This window comes from Pteronotus mesoamericanus, unplaced genomic scaffold, assembly GCF_021234165.1.
Source record: "Pteronotus mesoamericanus isolate MK-2021 breed Mesoamerican mustached bat unplaced genomic scaffold, CSHL_Meso_final contig_33, whole genome shotgun sequence".
Taxonomy (NCBI): Eukaryota; Metazoa; Chordata; class Mammalia; order Chiroptera; family Mormoopidae; genus Pteronotus; species Pteronotus mesoamericanus.
The window spans coordinates 11,879,307-11,896,822 of record NW_026555135.1 but is presented as its reverse complement, the minus strand read 5'-3'; the positions used below and the strand labels follow the sequence as shown (position 1 = coordinate 11,896,822).

The window sequence follows — 17,516 nt, the reverse complement described above, 5'->3', positions numbered from 1 at the left end:
TAAAGAATATAGAATAATTGAAGCCATTATATTGGCAATTCAGGTGAAAAATTCTGCACTTATACCTGGTTATTTGAACATCAATTAAAATATTAGTCTTGACTTACTTGGATAATTATTCAACTTCCAACTTTATTCATCTTGTCACCTGTCAACATTTTGCTAGGGATTTTTGAATTGCACAACAGGATGTATATATCAAGATACAGGATATGTGTATGTATATGTATATACATACATATCTACCTATATACACACACATACACACATATTTGCTTAGTTTATCATTTTTGCAGAGGCATCTAATTTTAGATTACCTGGAAGCTCAAGCTTTTATTAATCAGAAACAAGAATTTAAGTAGAGACAGAGAAGGGCATAATGAAATTGACCCCAGGTGGTGATAAAAGGTAGCCACACTTGCAGCACTAGAGGCTGGCATGCAAAAGCCTAAGTTGCCTAAGAGAGACTAGACTATATATGACCGTTTAAAAAATATCCTAGCATTTTGCTTTATGTATCAGATTTTTCTCATACAGAGGAGGGGCATAATGAGCTCTGTTGGTTTAGAGGCTATCTAACTGCCTTGAGTGAATACAGCATCTTTCCTGAACTGTTAATATGTGCTAAATGGGTTAGTGAATGTCCTCTTACTTAGCAAATTATACTTCCGGATATTATTATGGGAATGTTGTTGATACATTTTTTTGTAATTGCTGCTCACAAGAATGAAAGATCAGAATAAGTGAATACCTGCAAAAATGCCACAGTAGTAAAAAAAAAAAAAGCTTAAAAATTATAATGTAAGAAAAGAGAAAAAGATTCATGGTACTTAGTAAAATTTCAAAACCTATCTAATAAATGAAGAAATAAAAACAAAGCTTGAGGAACTAAGATAATCAGATAATTGGAGAGCAAAGATGCAAGTACTGAGGGAGGTTGAGTATAATTACTATATTGTCGATTAATAGTTAGGAATGGGTTAGAAAGTGAGGTCAGTAAGTCACTGTCATTTAGTGAAACTGCTGATTGTTTAATTATTGACAAAAATGGGGTTTTAAATATTTGCCCTTGATTCCAAGAGTTGTTAAAAACATTATCAGTATGGATGCATAAAAAAATTAAAGTCCTAGCAAATGTATTAGTATATGTTTATGCCGCCATCTTTTGTTAATAGATCTTTTTTAATATTGGAGAAGACTTTCTGTGCATCCACATTCATTTTAATATTTCTAACCTTCTTAGGTAAAAAAGAACTGATTAAAAAAGGTTTTCCATTTATTATTGCCTATTGAAATTCTCCCTTATTTCAAGAGAGTAAGCTTGAGGTTTGCTATATCATACTGTAGTATTAGGGATGGCCTCGTTGATAACGTGACATATGAGCAGAGATATGAAAGCAGTGAAGGAGTAAGCTTTATGGATATTTGAGCAAAGAATGTTTAGGTAGAAGAGTAAGAATAGAGGCCCTTAGGTGGGAGAGTTCTTGATATATTGAGAAAGAGCAGAGGCCACTGTGGCTGGAGTGGACTGAGCAAGAGGAGAGATGTAAGAGCTGAAATCAGAGAGGTAGGCTTTTGCTGAGTGACATGGAGAGTCACTGGAGGATTTAAATTGAGGAGTGACATTATCTAACTTATGATACTTCGGATCTTTCTGGCTGCTGAGTTTAGCAATGACTGTAGGGGGGCAAATACGACAGCATGTAGACTAGTAGGAGGTTATTGCAGTAATGTAGGGGATATGTGATGGTGGCCTGGACCAGGGAGGTAGCACAGGAGGTGGTGAGAAGTGATAGGATTCTGTATATAATTTGGTGTTAGAGCCAACAAGATTTACTGATGGATTAGGTGTAGAGAAGTAGAGAAGAATAATGATGACTCCAGTGATACTGGCTTGAACAATGGAAAGGATCAGAGACGGAGAACACTGTGGAAGAAGCAGGCTGGGGGTGATGACTGAGGCCTGAAGTTCAGCTTGACAAGTTAGGTTTGAGATGCTTATTAGACATCAAAGCGGAAATGTTAGATATGAGTCTGTAACTCTGGGAAAAGGTGTGAGCTGTATAGATATAAATTTGGAAGTCTTGAGAGTACTGACAGTATTTGAAGTCAGGATACTGGATAAAGGTTACCTAAGGCATACGAATAGAAAGCCTCTAGCAGTTTAGAGGCTTGAGGATGGAGGAGTACCAGTGCAAGTGACTGAGGGATCCACGCCACTGGGAGAGGACTGGGAAGAGAGCGCTGCCCTGGAAGCAGTGGTATGCCGGAAGGGGCTCATACCAGCTTGCAAGAGCCTATTGTAAGGTTTTTAATAAATTTTCAAGCAGCTTTGAAACACAGCCATTTAAAAATTAAATTATATAAATATACATTAAATGAATTACATTAAAAGTAATACTCAAAACTCATCACTTCCTAGTTATGATTTTTTTTTTTTACATTTTGTTACCATGTATGCTTTTATTTACATCTGTTTATCTGTGTGATGGCAAAGCTATGTAATGGTGTACTGCTGCGCATCTCTTTCCAAGTCCACAATCAATGACATCATGCTGGTAGCTTGAAATTGGGCCTGGTGGGAATGTTTACACCTTGGAAATTGAAAATGCCACAGATCAGGGCTTGATTTATTGTTTTGTTAATAATAAAGTGATAAAGAAAATGTTAATGCAAGTGCAAATTAAAAGCATGTTATTTCTCTCATATATGGAATCTAATGAACTAACTAAATAAGTAAAACAGAGACAGACTCATGGAAGGAGAACAGATGACAGCTAGTGGGGGAAGGGCATGTTAGGAAGTAGAGGGATTGAGCAAAAGTTAATAAGGACTCATGGACGTGGACAACAGTGAGATTGTTGGGGGGCGGGGGCAATAAGTGGCATAAACGGTAATGGAAAAAATATAATAAAGATCATATTATTAAAGAATAGTATATCTGTAGCTATTGTGATTAGCAGAGAAATTAAAAAAATTGTTCTTTAGTAATTATATGATTCAGCAAAGAAATCATGTAATTGATGGAGTGAGTGAAGGCTATCATTTAAGCCATCTTTGTTGTTTCATTTTCATCCTACTTATTAATGTAATAGAAAGAAATCAACCAACATTCATGTTGGAACTATTTGCTTATCAGTTACCACCCTAAATTGACTATGATTATAAGAGTTTGGCAAACATTCCACAAAAGTATTCTTGAGAATCAACAAGCTATGTGGAATATACAATTAAAAGTTGCATTATCATTATTTTTGCATTTCATATTACACATTCTTTAGATCAGTAAAATTTATAATAAACTCATATGTATAGATGCACACTTTCTTTTTTTAATCCAGAGAATTAGTTGTTGAACATTTGCATGCATACACTTTTTGGAAGCCTAGTGAAGCAAGAGTTTCAGGAGTGCAGCAGTATCAGCTGCTGCTTATGGCTCAAGTGAGATGACAGAGAGTTGACCACTGGATTTAGTAATACAAAGATGATAGGCATCCTTGACAAGAGCTGTTTTAGTGGAATTACAGAAAAGTCTGAGTAGAATGGTCTCAAGAGAGAATGAAAGGAAAGGAAGTGGATAGAGTATTTCAGGAGTTTTTGCTACAGAGGGGACAAAGAAATGGAGACCATAGTTAGTTGGAGAGGAATGAAAGCTGAAGGGAAGTTTTAAAAATCGCTGATATTACAGTTTAATTGTATGTTGATGAGAATGATTGAATGGAGAAGATAACGACTGACGATGAAGCACTGTCCTTGAGTAGGCAAGAGAGGAGGTTCAGGTGCTCAGGTGAAGTTGGCTTTAGAGGGAAGCACAAATATTTTATCCATAGTAACAGAAGGAAAGGCACAAAATAGGGGTACAGTTACAGGTAAGTCTGTAGATGTATGAGGAACTTGTGGAAGTTCTCTTCTGATTTTCCATTGCATAGGAAGCAAAATCATCAGCTGAGAATGGCTGTCGGGGAGAGGAGTTGGAAGGCTTAGGAGAAAGGAGAGAAGAAATAAAATGCTCAATAAATATGAACTGTTATTGTAATTGGTATTTAGTCTGAAAGGGTTAGATTGGAAGGGGGGATTTTTAAAATTCAAAGACAATTAGTTGTCTTTGTGGTAATGATTGCGGTGATCATTTCAGAATGTATATACATATATTAAAACTTCACATTGTTCACTTTTCAGGGGTGTCCAACCTTTTGGCTTCTCTGGGCCACACTGGAAGAAGAGTTGGGCCACACATTAAATACGTAAACACTAATGGAAACTGATGAACAAAAAAAAGGTTTTAAGTAAATTTACGATTTCGTGTTGGGCTGCATTCATAGCCATCTGGGCTGCATGTGGCCGGCGGGCCATGGGTTGGATACCCCTGCTTGAAATACATACAGTTTTATTTGCCAATCATACCTCAGTAAAGGTGGAAGGAAAAAAAGGACCTCAAAGCAGGGCAATTTTGATGAAGACCCATGATGCGATTCAAAAATATAAGGTAGAGAGAGAAGAGCTCTGGTCAGGTGGAGAGGTGTCAGGAATACCAAGAGAGACATTTAAAGGAAGAGACATTCACTCAAAGTAAAGCAGTTACTGGTGACAGAGACAGGGCAAAGGATGAAGTTGGGAAAACTGATAATAATTCCAGTTGGCTTTTACTCTAGATGATACCCATAAGTAACCATTTTCATATACATGCCTTGTATATTAAAAGTGTGCATATATTAATTCCCCAGTCAGGAACTCCTCAAACAGAGAGAGAACAAAAAATATGTATAAATCATAAAACCAGGAAAATTACTGATGTAATATTTAAGAATCTGGTCATTTTGGCTGTTGCCAATTTCTTCTAAACAGTTTTACAAAACACAAGCTGGTGATAAAAACAGTTGTTCACTGGTTAAGGTGAGTCTTGCCCTACCTCAGAATGCATTTTAGGTCTGAGTAAATCAATTATTGTACTTTATATTCTTTGTGGTACATTGGTATTGTTTAGTTAAAAATATGTGATTCAAGCCCAGGCTCGTGTGGCTCAGGGGGTTGAGTGCCAGCCTGAAGGCTGAGGGGCTACCGGTTTGAGTCCCAGTTGGGTTGTGGGCCAGGCCTCTGGTAGGAGGAGTACAAGAGGCAACCAGTCGATATTTCTCTCACATATCCATGTCTCTCGCACATTGGTTTCTCTCCCCCTCTTTCTCACTCCTTCCCCCTCCCTCTAAAAAAATAAATAAAATCTTTAGAAAGAGTCTGTGACTTGACAGTCTCCAAATAGGTCATGTGGGAACAATAAAGTTGAATCTTCTTGCTTCCAAAAAAAAAAAAAAATTGTCACTACACACAGGCATTGCAACTCTAGTGACTTTATCAAGGATATTTTGTCTTGTAGGGGATAAAGACATATATCCAAGAAGCCAAAATATGGCAGTATGTATTAAGAATGCCTGTAGTATTTGTGTGGGTAAAATGGTTTGGAAGAAGGGTAATAATGATTAATTTTAGCTGTCAGAGATAGCTTTATGCAAAAGAGAGCATTTGAGTCAGTTGCAGATGAATTAGGTTTTCAATCGATTTGCTGACTGCTTTCTATATATTAGACATTATGCTAAGTATTGTGTAATTTAATACTACCACCTGTGAGGGAACTGAAGTTCAGAGAGGTTAAATAACTTGTTAAAGATCACACCCAGCTACTAAGTGGAGTTTAGACTCAGATCTAGTTAACAAAAAACCCTTTCCAATATAACATCCAGATTCTAAAAAGAGATAATGGAATGTAGGAACATAGGCTAATACAGGGAGCAGTAGAAGCAAAGAAAAGTACAGAAGTAGGAGAAAGGAGGGAGGGATGGAAGGAAGGAGGAAGAGAAATCCAATGTGACTTGGGCACTGTGTGTGTGTATAAAAGATGGTGGAACATATAGTGGGAAATATGGCTGAAAATATAGGTAGGATAAAGATCATGGGAAGGAGGCCTTGAAGGTTGAATTAAGGAATTTGGGCATTATCTTGTAGGAAGTCATCAGTTTTTAAGATAATTTTTCTGACATGAGAGACTCACATCTGCTGCCAGCATTGCATTCGGGACCTTTGTTTTGTTTGTTTCTAGTTACAGATTCTTTTGGAAGACACGACTATAGAAATAAAGTAGGTTCTTAAAAGTTAAATGTAATCCTCAATTCTGTGTGGTAGTTTATGGAATTTATGATTATTTTATTAAATTCTTTTGTGCCATGAAAATAGTGCAACTATAGAATCATTTAATGTAAGCTTACTTTTTTTCTAAGACCATAAGATAGAATTTTAAAATCATGCTTTTCAGATACTGACCGAGCTTTATCATTACTGGAAGAATACTGCAAAAAATTAAAGAAACCAGAGGAGCAGCAGTTGAAAAACGCTGTTAAAAAGGTGATGGGCATCTTTAGGAGCACCTTATTCCAAGCTTTGCTAGGTATGTACTAAAAATTGTGTATTATCTTAATGGTAAGAATTGGGCCTAATAATCTGAGCAATGTGATCAAAAGAACCTGATGTTAACCAAATTTAAAAGTGGAAAAATTTTTTTGATAGTAGAAGAAAAGGTTTGGGTTCTTTTTCTTATTTAAAGTTAACCTAAAAAAGAACTGTTAAAGGGTAGAAATAAAGTATAGATTATTAAAAATATAAATATTGAAGGACTGATTTGTATAGGAAGGAAAGTTTACACAGGAAAAAAACCTGAGTTATTTGTAGCGAGAGGAGGAAGTTGCTTAGTACAAAAAACAATGGGTCACATTTGACTCAGAATCAAGTTCTACTTTTACTCATTTCTTAAAACAAAAATTAAAATGTTCTTTTTTATTTTTTGCTTCTCTTATGAAAGTTTATGACCCAAATTCAAACATTTATTAATGAAAATCTCAGTGCTTTGGAATTTTTGTCAATTTGTCATGAACTAACTATATAAAGTTTAACCTTATGTTTATTTTCTAACTTATTAAAGACTGAAGAAAATCAAGGATATGGTTTATTTATCTATGACTTTATACATATGTCTTTTGCATTTATGCAGGTAACTTTTAATTCACTTTAATGATATTTTAAGAGTTAAAATAAACTAACAAAAGATATAAGCAAACACCTTCCCTTAACAAAAAACAACCAACTAATGAAATAAGTTTAAAAAACCCACTTAATTATAGTATGTATTTTACTGGTTTTTAATAACTTAGTCTACTAGATGTTGTTAGTGCATTTTAAGCTCTGGTAGTTATTGAAATGAAAATCTAAAAATGGGAATTATGAGAGTTAATCTTGAAAATATTTTATCTATGTATTTATTATATATGTTTACACTTACTGACAAAAAAGTCCAACTTGTTTTGAATATAATTTAAAAAACCATTAAATTTTGAAAATTTGAAAATCATTCTATTCAATAAAAAATAGAAGAAAAAAGCTTTATAGGATTATTTTGCCTGTGGATTAAGTTCTTGAAAATATTCTCTTGTGGCTAGTAAGAATTAAGGACACAAATAGCTATAATCATCTTAGTTGGTATTAAATAAAAACAAGTCTAAATGGACTCTTGCAGAATTTAAATAAATCCTGTCATTAGAGAATATAGTTGACAACATTTTAAACTACTCATTTCTCAATTAAAAATTAATAGTTTCATACTATTTGATAATTACTAAAGTTGATTAACTGAATGGCAATATCTGTCAATAAATTTATATGATATGTTCACTTAAGATGAGCCAAGTCTTGAGAGTTTCAGTTTTTGAACTTGATTTAGGGCGAGTGTTTTTATCTACTATACTTTGGCAACGTAACCATTCGGCATGGCAACATTAACACATGGGGGATAAAAGGACAAGTGAATGACAAAGCAATGCATTTTGTCATTGTTTCGAGTGAGTGATAAATATATTGACAAAAAGCCTACAGCGTAGTTTGAATGTCTCTAAAAAATGAGAGTCAACAATAATCTGTAAAAAGCTGTTACGTAAGTAATCCTGGTGCCCAGCTTTGAATGGATAGATTTGCTTTGGCTGGTTTTTAAAAGTTATTTTGGGATAAACTAGACCGCAAAAAAAAATGGAGCAACATACAACAAAACATAATTTTCTATTCAATTCTATTTGGGTTGCTAAATACTGATTACAAATTTATTGTTATTGAATGTTTGAGTGGTCTCACTGTGTATTCTCTTTACGGACACAAAAGAAGAAAACCCATGTACCCTTGTGCATCCTGAAGGGGATTAAAGCTTTATAAAAGGATAAGCAGGGAGCCATTGATAAATGGAACACTGTTTGTGGCCTCTAGCTTGTTTTCTGTTTGAACCAACTCCTTTCCCCCTTTTTTTGTTATTGTTCTTGTTACAAGTAAGGGAAGATAGTAGCTTCATCCATTATTCTGATACTTAGATAGCCAGTACATTGAAATAATAACCTGAATGAATCTCCATTAGCTGTAGAAACAGAAGAGAATCATAGTGCATAAAACCCAACACAAATGAACAGTAAAGTGAAATATTGTTATTACAGAATGTGCTGTGACATTTACATGTGACTAGGAAACCAGGACTCTACAGATGAAAAATATCACTTTGAAAATGAATATTATCCCTTTTTTGTGGTACTTCATCACGCTTAAAAAACAACAACAACAACCCAAAGGCTAGTATGTTTTGATGGTATAATCTCTGAGGACAGAGTTCTGTTTATATAACTTTGACTAGCATTATAGTGCATAAAAGGATTTTGTAAATGGAATTCTCTTATAATACATGGAAGGTGATAGCAAAAGAAGTTTTTTTAATTTTTAAAGTATGATTTTATCTGATTATAAAAGTAATATATGCTAATTCTGGAGAATTTTAAAAATAAAGTAAAAGAAGAAAATAAAATTCAGTGGTAAAGTAGATTGCTCTTATAGGAAATAACTGGATATATGATAAACATGGAGAATGATGAACTGTTTAACTTTCTTCCTCTTTGCTTTGAAAGTCCTTGTATTTTTTTTATTTTCCATTTACTAACAATTGACAGTGAAAAAAAGACACTTCAAGGTTTTAAAAGATAGTCATTAGTGTTTATTGGTATATAAAAAAAGAAAAATGCCTGAAACAGCCATGTGCCAGAAGCTGCACACTTACATGCTAGGCTTAGGGTGACATCTTGTGGTCATGCTAAGGAAAAAGTTTTGTCCAGTGGACCATTAGTTCCATGATGATAGCATTAACACCTTACAGATTTTGAATAGAAGTGAATTGAAATTCCACAACATTTTACAAACTAATTTAGGTTTCTTTTATTTAGTATTGCTAAAACACTTTGATTTTCAAGGCACTAAGGTTATTTATTTTCAATTAGATGCAGAAGGAGCAAGATGAACTTTTTAAAGAATTATTTTTATACTTTCAGCTACTTTGAAAATTTAAAATTCACTTTATAGTGTTTGAGGTGCAATATTTTGGAAAGATTTGGATGGTAAAGTGATACTTTCCTTAAAACCCTTCTAGGAGCAGCATCTTAGAAAAGTGCTATTCTGCTTTATGGAGACCTGCATGTCAGATTTTGTGTTAGAGTAGAATAATTTTTATTTCCATGAAGCTTAATATAGAATCCTATGGCTGAGACATTAGATAGACCACAGATTGGGATTTATCATGTTCTGTCGAAGCCTACTATCATGTCCCTTCTTGCTAGTAGCTTTAAGCAGCCCTTTTATTATGTCTCTCAGTGTTTTGTTTATATTACTATAAAACACTTATTACATTGCCCTTTGATAAACTGAATATAATCCTGCCTCCTCAGTAGACTGTGAGTACCTGGACAGTTTAAATTGTATCTAATTAACATTTGTACCACCAGTATGTGGACCTTTAATAATAATGGGTTGTCAATAAATTTTGTTTATTCACTTACTCAACAATTATATTTAAAAGACCTGTTATCTTGTGGTAGGCAATAGACATACAATAGTAAATTATAAAGAAAGGGTAGTCCTTGCCCACATGGGTAAGTGAGAGCAATCAAATGGGGGGAAGAGACATTAGGTATGTAATTAGATAATTTATTTAAAGATAATGGTGATGAGTACTACAAAAACAATCTGTATTAGAGTTTTTTAAAATTGCATTTTAGTTTGAATAAAATAAAACTGCTACATATTTTCTCAGTAATTTTAATGTTTTCATTTCAAAATAACATCTATTTGAACACATCATGGATATTTTGGTCTCAATTATTCATCATAATGTATAATTTTTGCCAGCTGATCATAGGAAAGTCAAAGGACTTTTTATAGATCATGCGGAGTGAAGACCCACGCAGTCATGTGAATCTGAAACAATGTGGTTTTAACCCTCCAAAGCAGAGGTTCCCACGGTGCAGTCCTTGGAGCTGCAGCAGCAGCCTCACCGGGAGTGTGGTTAGCACTGTGAATTCTTGGACCTTGCCCCAGAGACACTGAATCAGAATCTCTGCAAGGAGGGGTCAGCAAATAGCGTTTTAATAAGGCTTCCGGGTGATTCTGAAGCATGGTAAAGTTTGAGAACATGTATTCTAAGTGGTTATGTAGTTGGTCACTCAAAGGAAGGAATGCAGTAGGCAAATATTATCAATAAACGTGGGAAAATAGGACAATAGCATTTCCTCATTCTTGCATTTTTTTTTAAAGATCTGATTTGATCTTTAGCAAATATAAATGAACCATTATCTTTCTGGGATATATCTTGAGTACTTTGAGATTCCCTAAAGTAATGAATATTATTATGAAATCTAATATTTAAAGAACATACAAGAGTGTATCTGAAACATTTAAGTGATTTTTTTTCCTTTGGATATCTAATGATAGTTTCTACCTATCCAATAAAACAAATAAATTACTACATGTCATGGACCTTCAAATAAGTCTTGACTGGTAAAAGCAGTGAATATTAAATTCTTATATAATAGTATGTTCCTACTTGTTTACGATATCCATTTAAACAAAAGAGTGTTGGCTTTGTAGTTATTGCAATTGAGTAATAATAATGAAGTATTTACAAAGTGTTTACCTATTTACATGGATATATACAGATGGATTTTTTTTTAATTTAATCTCCACTGTACTTTTTTCCATTACAATTTAGTCCCCTTATACCCTCTCCCCAGCAATCACCACACTGTTGTCCATGTCTCTGAGTCCTTTTTCCTTTTTTGCTCCATTCCTCCACCTTCTAATCTCCTCTATGCCACTAGCTGTAATCAGTTCTCTATCCATTAGTCTGTCTCTGTTTTGCTTGTTAGTTCAGTTTGTTCATTAGATTCCACATAGGAGTGAAATCACATGGTATTTGTCTTTCTCTGACTGGCTTATTTCACTTAGCATAATGTTCTCCAGGTCCATCCATACTGTTGCAAAGGGTAAAATTTTCTTCTTTTTTATTGCAGAGTAGTATTTCATTGTGTAAATGTCCCATAGTTGTTTTATCTACTCATCTATTGGTGGACACTTGGGCTGCTTTCATATCTTGGCGACTGTAAATAATGCTGCAATGAACATAAGGGTGCTTATGTTCTTTCAAATAAGTGTTTTGGGTTCCTTTGGATATAGTCCCTTCGAAGTGGGATTGCTGGGTCAAAAGGCAGATCCATTTTTAATTTTTTGAGGTATCTCCATACTGTTTCCCACAGTGGCTGCACCAGGCTGCATTCCCACTGACAGTGCAAAAGGGTCTCCTTTCTCCACATCCTCACCAGCACTTGTTTGTTGATTTATTGATGATAACCATCCTGACAACTGTGAGATGGTATCTTTTGTGGTTTTAATTAGCATTTCTCTGATGGTTAGTGAAGTTGAGCATCTTTTCAGATGTCTATTAGCCATGAAGATGGATGTTATTAAGGACCAAATTCTTACCCTTAAGAAGGTTAAGATCAATTGGGAAGGTAATATTCACATACATACAAACAAGTACAAGACAGGAGGTACATTAAGGAGTAAATTCTGGAGCCTAGGCCAAAATGCTGTAGGAGTTCAGAGAATGTGGGAGGTCACTGTAGATTGGTGTTGCTAGGGAAGCTTTTATATAAAATGTAAACTTGAGCTGGGGCTTGTAACTGATACGATTTAGGTAAGAAAAGAGGCTAGAAAAGGACATTTTCCCCATCTGTCCATCTGCCCATCCATTCGTTCATACATATGTTCATTCAAAAGATATTTATTGAAGACTGTGCTAGACATTCTGATATATTCACTGGAAGCACAAGTATTAAACATATTTGCATAAATAGTATATATTTACAATGTGATAAATGCTATAAAGAAGTAGAGGGTGCTATGAATGAGAGGCTTAACCTTAGTGGTGGAGTCAGGGAAAGCTTTCCTAGGGAAGTGAGTGGTATTTGAGGTGAAGAAATTATGCAGATTCATAGAAGTCAGAAAGAAAATGAAACAGGTTTGACTTCAACAGGAGTTCAAGATATTTTTGATATTTATGCTTTTAAAATGTCCTCTAGAAGTTGGATAAGGTATGATATAAGTCTTAAATCTTTTCCAAAGACTGAAGTTAGAGGGTAAACTTGAGAAACAAGAGTGGTAAAGTGTAAAATGTGACCCAAACAATCTTTATTATTTCCAATACTAAGCTGTCATATACTGAGTGTGATTAGTTGCGTTTTTCATGTCAGGCAGGAAGCCAGCATTTCTTAAGTTTAAATTTGACAGTTTAGATTGGATGCCATCCAGAGGATTAATTGCCATTCTTGGCTCTGGACTTCGTGTATTTGCTGCAGGATTTATGTCACCAGATGGCACCATTTAACTAAATTTATGTACTTTATATATAAGGCTGGTGTTTCTAAAGTTGTTTTTAAATGGAGGATGCTTTTATTTGTGCTGTTCCCGAAATAGGAAAAGTTAAGTTATTTTCATGGCATATGAGACTTCTATACAGAGTAAAGTAATGAAACCCCAAAAACTTGATGAGAACAAGAAAGGACCTGGTGATTTCTGCTAAGTACCTGATACATGAAATTTTAGTGGTGGTTACTATTACTAATACAGGGGTTGGCAAAAGTAGGTTTATGGTTGTGAGTATGTGAAACAGAGTTTATTTTTGTATTTAATAATTCTTGTATTATTTTCCATATGGACAACTGTAAACCTACTTTTGCCCACCCCTGTATATGTTAGCTGGCTAAAAAGCAGACAGAATACAGTAGATTTCCCCATCTAGGTTTTCCAATAGCTAGCATGGTAATACTATAAATATTTTTGCCTTGAGTTTAACTTCCTGGTGTAGGTATTTGATAGACATAATAACAAAAATATAAAGAAGATTCTAAAAGATTTTAGGAACAAACCCTTACAAGGTGCCTTAAAATATAATGGTAATACTATGTTAGCAATTTTTTTTGTGAAGAGAGTATATGTTCTTTTAAACTTTAGAACTAGTAAATTAGTAGAACATAATAGGGATGTTCTTTCTTAGTGTAAACATTCATCCCAAGGAAATGAATATTCATTATTTCTTGGTTGAAAACTTCCTTAATACTTTCTCTATTTTTAAGTGGAATTAGTCACTTTCTCCCTTAAGTTCCCATAGTATTTGTGCATATTTCTGGTGCAGCACTTATTATGTGGTATTATTGGTAATTGATTTCATGTTGGTTTTCTTCAGTAGACTGTGAACATCTTGAATGCAGGGAATGGCTCTAATTCAGTATGGGTACAGTGTCTACCATGGAATATTCATTCCATTATTCAATTTTTTTCATTTGACAAAATATATTTTGAACCCCCACTATCAGGCCAAACAATGTTTTAGGGTCTGAGGGTTTAGTGACATGAGAGACATGGACCCTATTTTCATGGAGCTGATGGTGTGCTAAGGGAGGCAGACATTAAACAAAAAAATACAACTGTGATATGTACTTGGAAATAAATAATTATGTGAATTAAACAGTAAAATCATAAAAATTATTCAAACTGGTCAAATTCATATTATTGTATTATGTTTGTTCAGATAGTATTTATTAATTGAAACCTTCCGGTAATTGTCTATTATCCTTGGAATCAAATTCAGACTTCTCACGTGTAAGATTCCCCACCATGTCTGCCTAACTCTCATCTCATCTCTTACCATTCTTCCCTGCTCACTGTACTCTGGACACACTGACTGGTCTTCTCTCTTTTTCCTAAATGCTGCCTAGGACACTTTGGTTTGCATTAGTTAGTTCGTTTGTTTAGAGTACCTTTCTACCCAGATCTTCACTTTATTGGCTTATCTCATCACTTAGGTCTCAGCACCTCTAAAGTGCTTTTCCAATTCACTCACCACCTGCACCTACCCCCAAATCACATCTATCACACTACCTGTTTTATTTTGTCACTCTATGTATCACTATAAGAAATTTTGTTTATGTGCTTTTGCATGACTTTCTCCACTAGAATGTAAATTCCTCAAGAGCAGCTACTTTGTCTTATTCATTGCTGTATCTTTATATTAGCTTAGTGTCTAGCTCTCACTAGCCACCAAATAAGTATTTGTTAAATAAATGGATGCATAAGTGAGTGTTGCTGCATGCCTGGTACTGTGTTAGATTCTTGTTTTACTTAGAAACATACTCATCTGAAAAGAGTAGAAAGCTTATGCAAGTACTGTTTTAATTTTACTACATAAGGAGAAGTTTGAAGGTAGGTAGTTGCTGGTATTAAGGCAGCGTTTCAGGGATGTTCTGGTCAGTGTCTTTGCCAAATGGGAATTACAACATGACCTCAGGGAGGAATGTGGGAGTATAGTATCAGTAAAGCCCAAGGCGAGCATTGTTGACCAGACTGGAGCACCAGGGAGCTTTCCCTGAGCCAAAAGAAAGGATACCAGGTCCCATCAAATAGACTAGCAGAATGTTCAGTGACCAGATGGATAGGACATTGATCAAGGACCAGAGAAGCCAAAGAACAACACGTAGATCCAATAAACCCAAACTGTTTTTACCCCCAAGACTGTGATGGTGGATAAACCATGTTACCCATCCTCTCTCCCCGAGCAGTCTACTCCCATACAACTGGGCATTATTTCAGAGAGATAAGCAGGAGAGGGGGAAGCTGTGTGAATGAGCAGTTTTAGCTGAGAGAGACTGTTTAAATTATTGAATCAGGCTACACTTTACACTTGATTGGATGGTCACTTTTCCCCATTAACCAGGGCTTGAGGCTTCTGAAGCAGCTGGATAAAGCACAGGCACAGTAACAAGCTGCATGTTTTGTTTGCATCCATGGTATGGGGTGAGATGTGTGTGAGCCCACTATACTGAACCATAGTCCCCAGTGTTGACTCTTACCTCTTCATACTCCTTTCAAATTTGATATTTGGTGTTGAAAAGAATTAACCACAAAAAGGAGCAATGGAAAAAGAAGTACCCCTCAAATATCTCATAGGAAAAGCTTCCCTTCAGTCTGTTAGCTCTGACTGCTGTTAAAAGACAGAAGAAGATGGTGAGAATGAGGGGCATTGGTCTACTTTAGTTTGTTTACTTCAGTCAGTCCTAAATGTTGCTTAAGAAAACAATTTATCCTTAATCTTATTTGCTGCTCAGAATCTATGGAACTTTTTAGACTATGTTAGGAATTGCAAACATACATATAATAGCCTACATACATACCGTGTAGAATAAATTTCCCTGATTTCTAATTTCTTAGTCCCTGGGTTCTACCTTACATTCAATTTCCAGGCTGCTGTCAAAATAATAAACCTTTATGAAAACATAAGATTAGAATTTTCTTTGCTGGACTGTATGTATGTAAATGAGTCATCAAATGTACCTAGAGCCACAAAACCCCAGTGGGCATGCTAATTCTTACAAAAATGCCTTAATTGTGAGTCTCTAAAAGTTTAAGTATTTTTAAAATCACAGACACAAATTATATTTATTATTAAATAATTCTTTTAGAAAAACCTTAAGTTTTGAAAATAAGCCATTTAAAAATAAACTGTGACTTCAGAAATAAGCCTTGTGCTTTAGAAGTAGTAGCTGCAAGAGTTTTTTCAGTCTGAGATCTCTTGAATTGATCAAAATAGAACAGTAATTATAAAGGTGAGTTTAAGATTTCATTAATCGAGGTAATTAGTTTCATTAACAAAATCTGTTTATTTTAGGTACAAGGCTACATTTAGTTATTTTTTTCCTGATACATGTTCACATTGTTTTTGCCATTTTTCTCATACAAGTCTAATTTCTTAACTATATCTTTTTCTAGAAGTGGAGCTCCTTGAAATATGGAAAATTTAACATATTTAACAGGGCTCTCTGCAAGCACTAACAAATTTTCATGCAGGATACTTACACTTCCAAATTTGAGTATTTCTATGTGTAACATGGAAGATGCAGCTTTCTTTAAACATGATGATTATGGAGAGGAATAATGACTGCACGCTGAACAAAAGTTATAGGAAAATGGACAATAATATTCTACATGATAATTTTCTACTTTCTAATTGGAGTTATTGTCATTATTATGGCTTTCTTTGTGGACAATTTATTCCTTGGATCAATTTTTGACCTGCTTTCGAGCAATAATCTCTTCCTTAACCACATCTCATGTATCCACCCTTATGTTCTACTCTATATCTTATCATCATCCATAACCACATGCCTCCAAAATCTCTACTCTCTGACCACCACTCATCACCTTCTGTTGATCCGGTTTATTTGTATATATTTCCCATGTCAATCGTTCTTTGATCCTACAAGCGCTGCTAACCCATCAGCCCTCTACATTTTTGTGATCTGTTAGCTACCATATCTTCACGTCCCTCCTTACCCAGCTTAGAATGCATGAGTCATTGCTATAATTACTCATTTGCATACATCTGCAATTTCATTGTTGTTCCCTTCATCTGCCAGAAAAAAACTACCTCTGGTTAAACCCATCTTTATTCCATGCCTGCACCAACCCAGCCAAATGTAGCTGGAGAAATTCATACTTCTTAACTGGTTTCACTTTAAACTTACGACCAGAATGCCTTTTATATGTCCTTGGAAAATTCACTTTCTCATTCTCACAGGGAACGTTTTCATACTTTCCTCCTCCCCAAATTCAATTCACCTCATCTTTTTCAACATTAACCTTTCTTCTTATTTTATGGAGAAAATAAAAAAACAATAAAAAAAGAACTTCCTCATCTTTTCAACCATTTAAACTACCAACCTACCTATGTCTGTATCCATATACTGTGCCTTCCCTTTTATTCAAGTGGATAAACTGTCTCTCTTCTTATTTCAGTCTTAATTCCCTTTTTGGATAGAGTATCAAGTCAGGGTCCTGGAAGGTAACAGAAGGCCTTCTTAAAGAGAGTTTAATGAAGATCTGTTTACAAAGGTCTGGGCAGAGTTAAAGGGACTACCCAGGGGTCAAAGCACTTGGGGAGCAGGAATGGTGAGAATTCCGAAGGAACAGGGAGAGCCAGCTGTTCCTGTACACAGACAGACCTGTCACCATCAGAGGGGCTGCCTGACAGAAGCTATGGCTTTAGGGAGAGGAGCATGGCCACTGCC

The 17,516-nt window shown here is 35.0% G+C and overlaps 1 protein-coding gene across 1 annotated transcript in view; it reads left to right on the top strand.

The window, feature by feature from the left end:
* The window catches only part of LOC129072703 (disks large homolog 1-like), a 257,779-nt gene that overhangs the window by 12,018 nt on the left and 228,245 nt on the right, over positions 1 to 17,516 (top strand). The window contains exon 2 of the mRNA XM_054576190.1: positions 6,305 to 6,436. Coding sequence (XP_054432165.1) covers positions 6,305 to 6,436 — 132 coding nt within the window. The remainder of the gene's footprint in view (positions 1 to 6,304; positions 6,437 to 17,516) is intronic.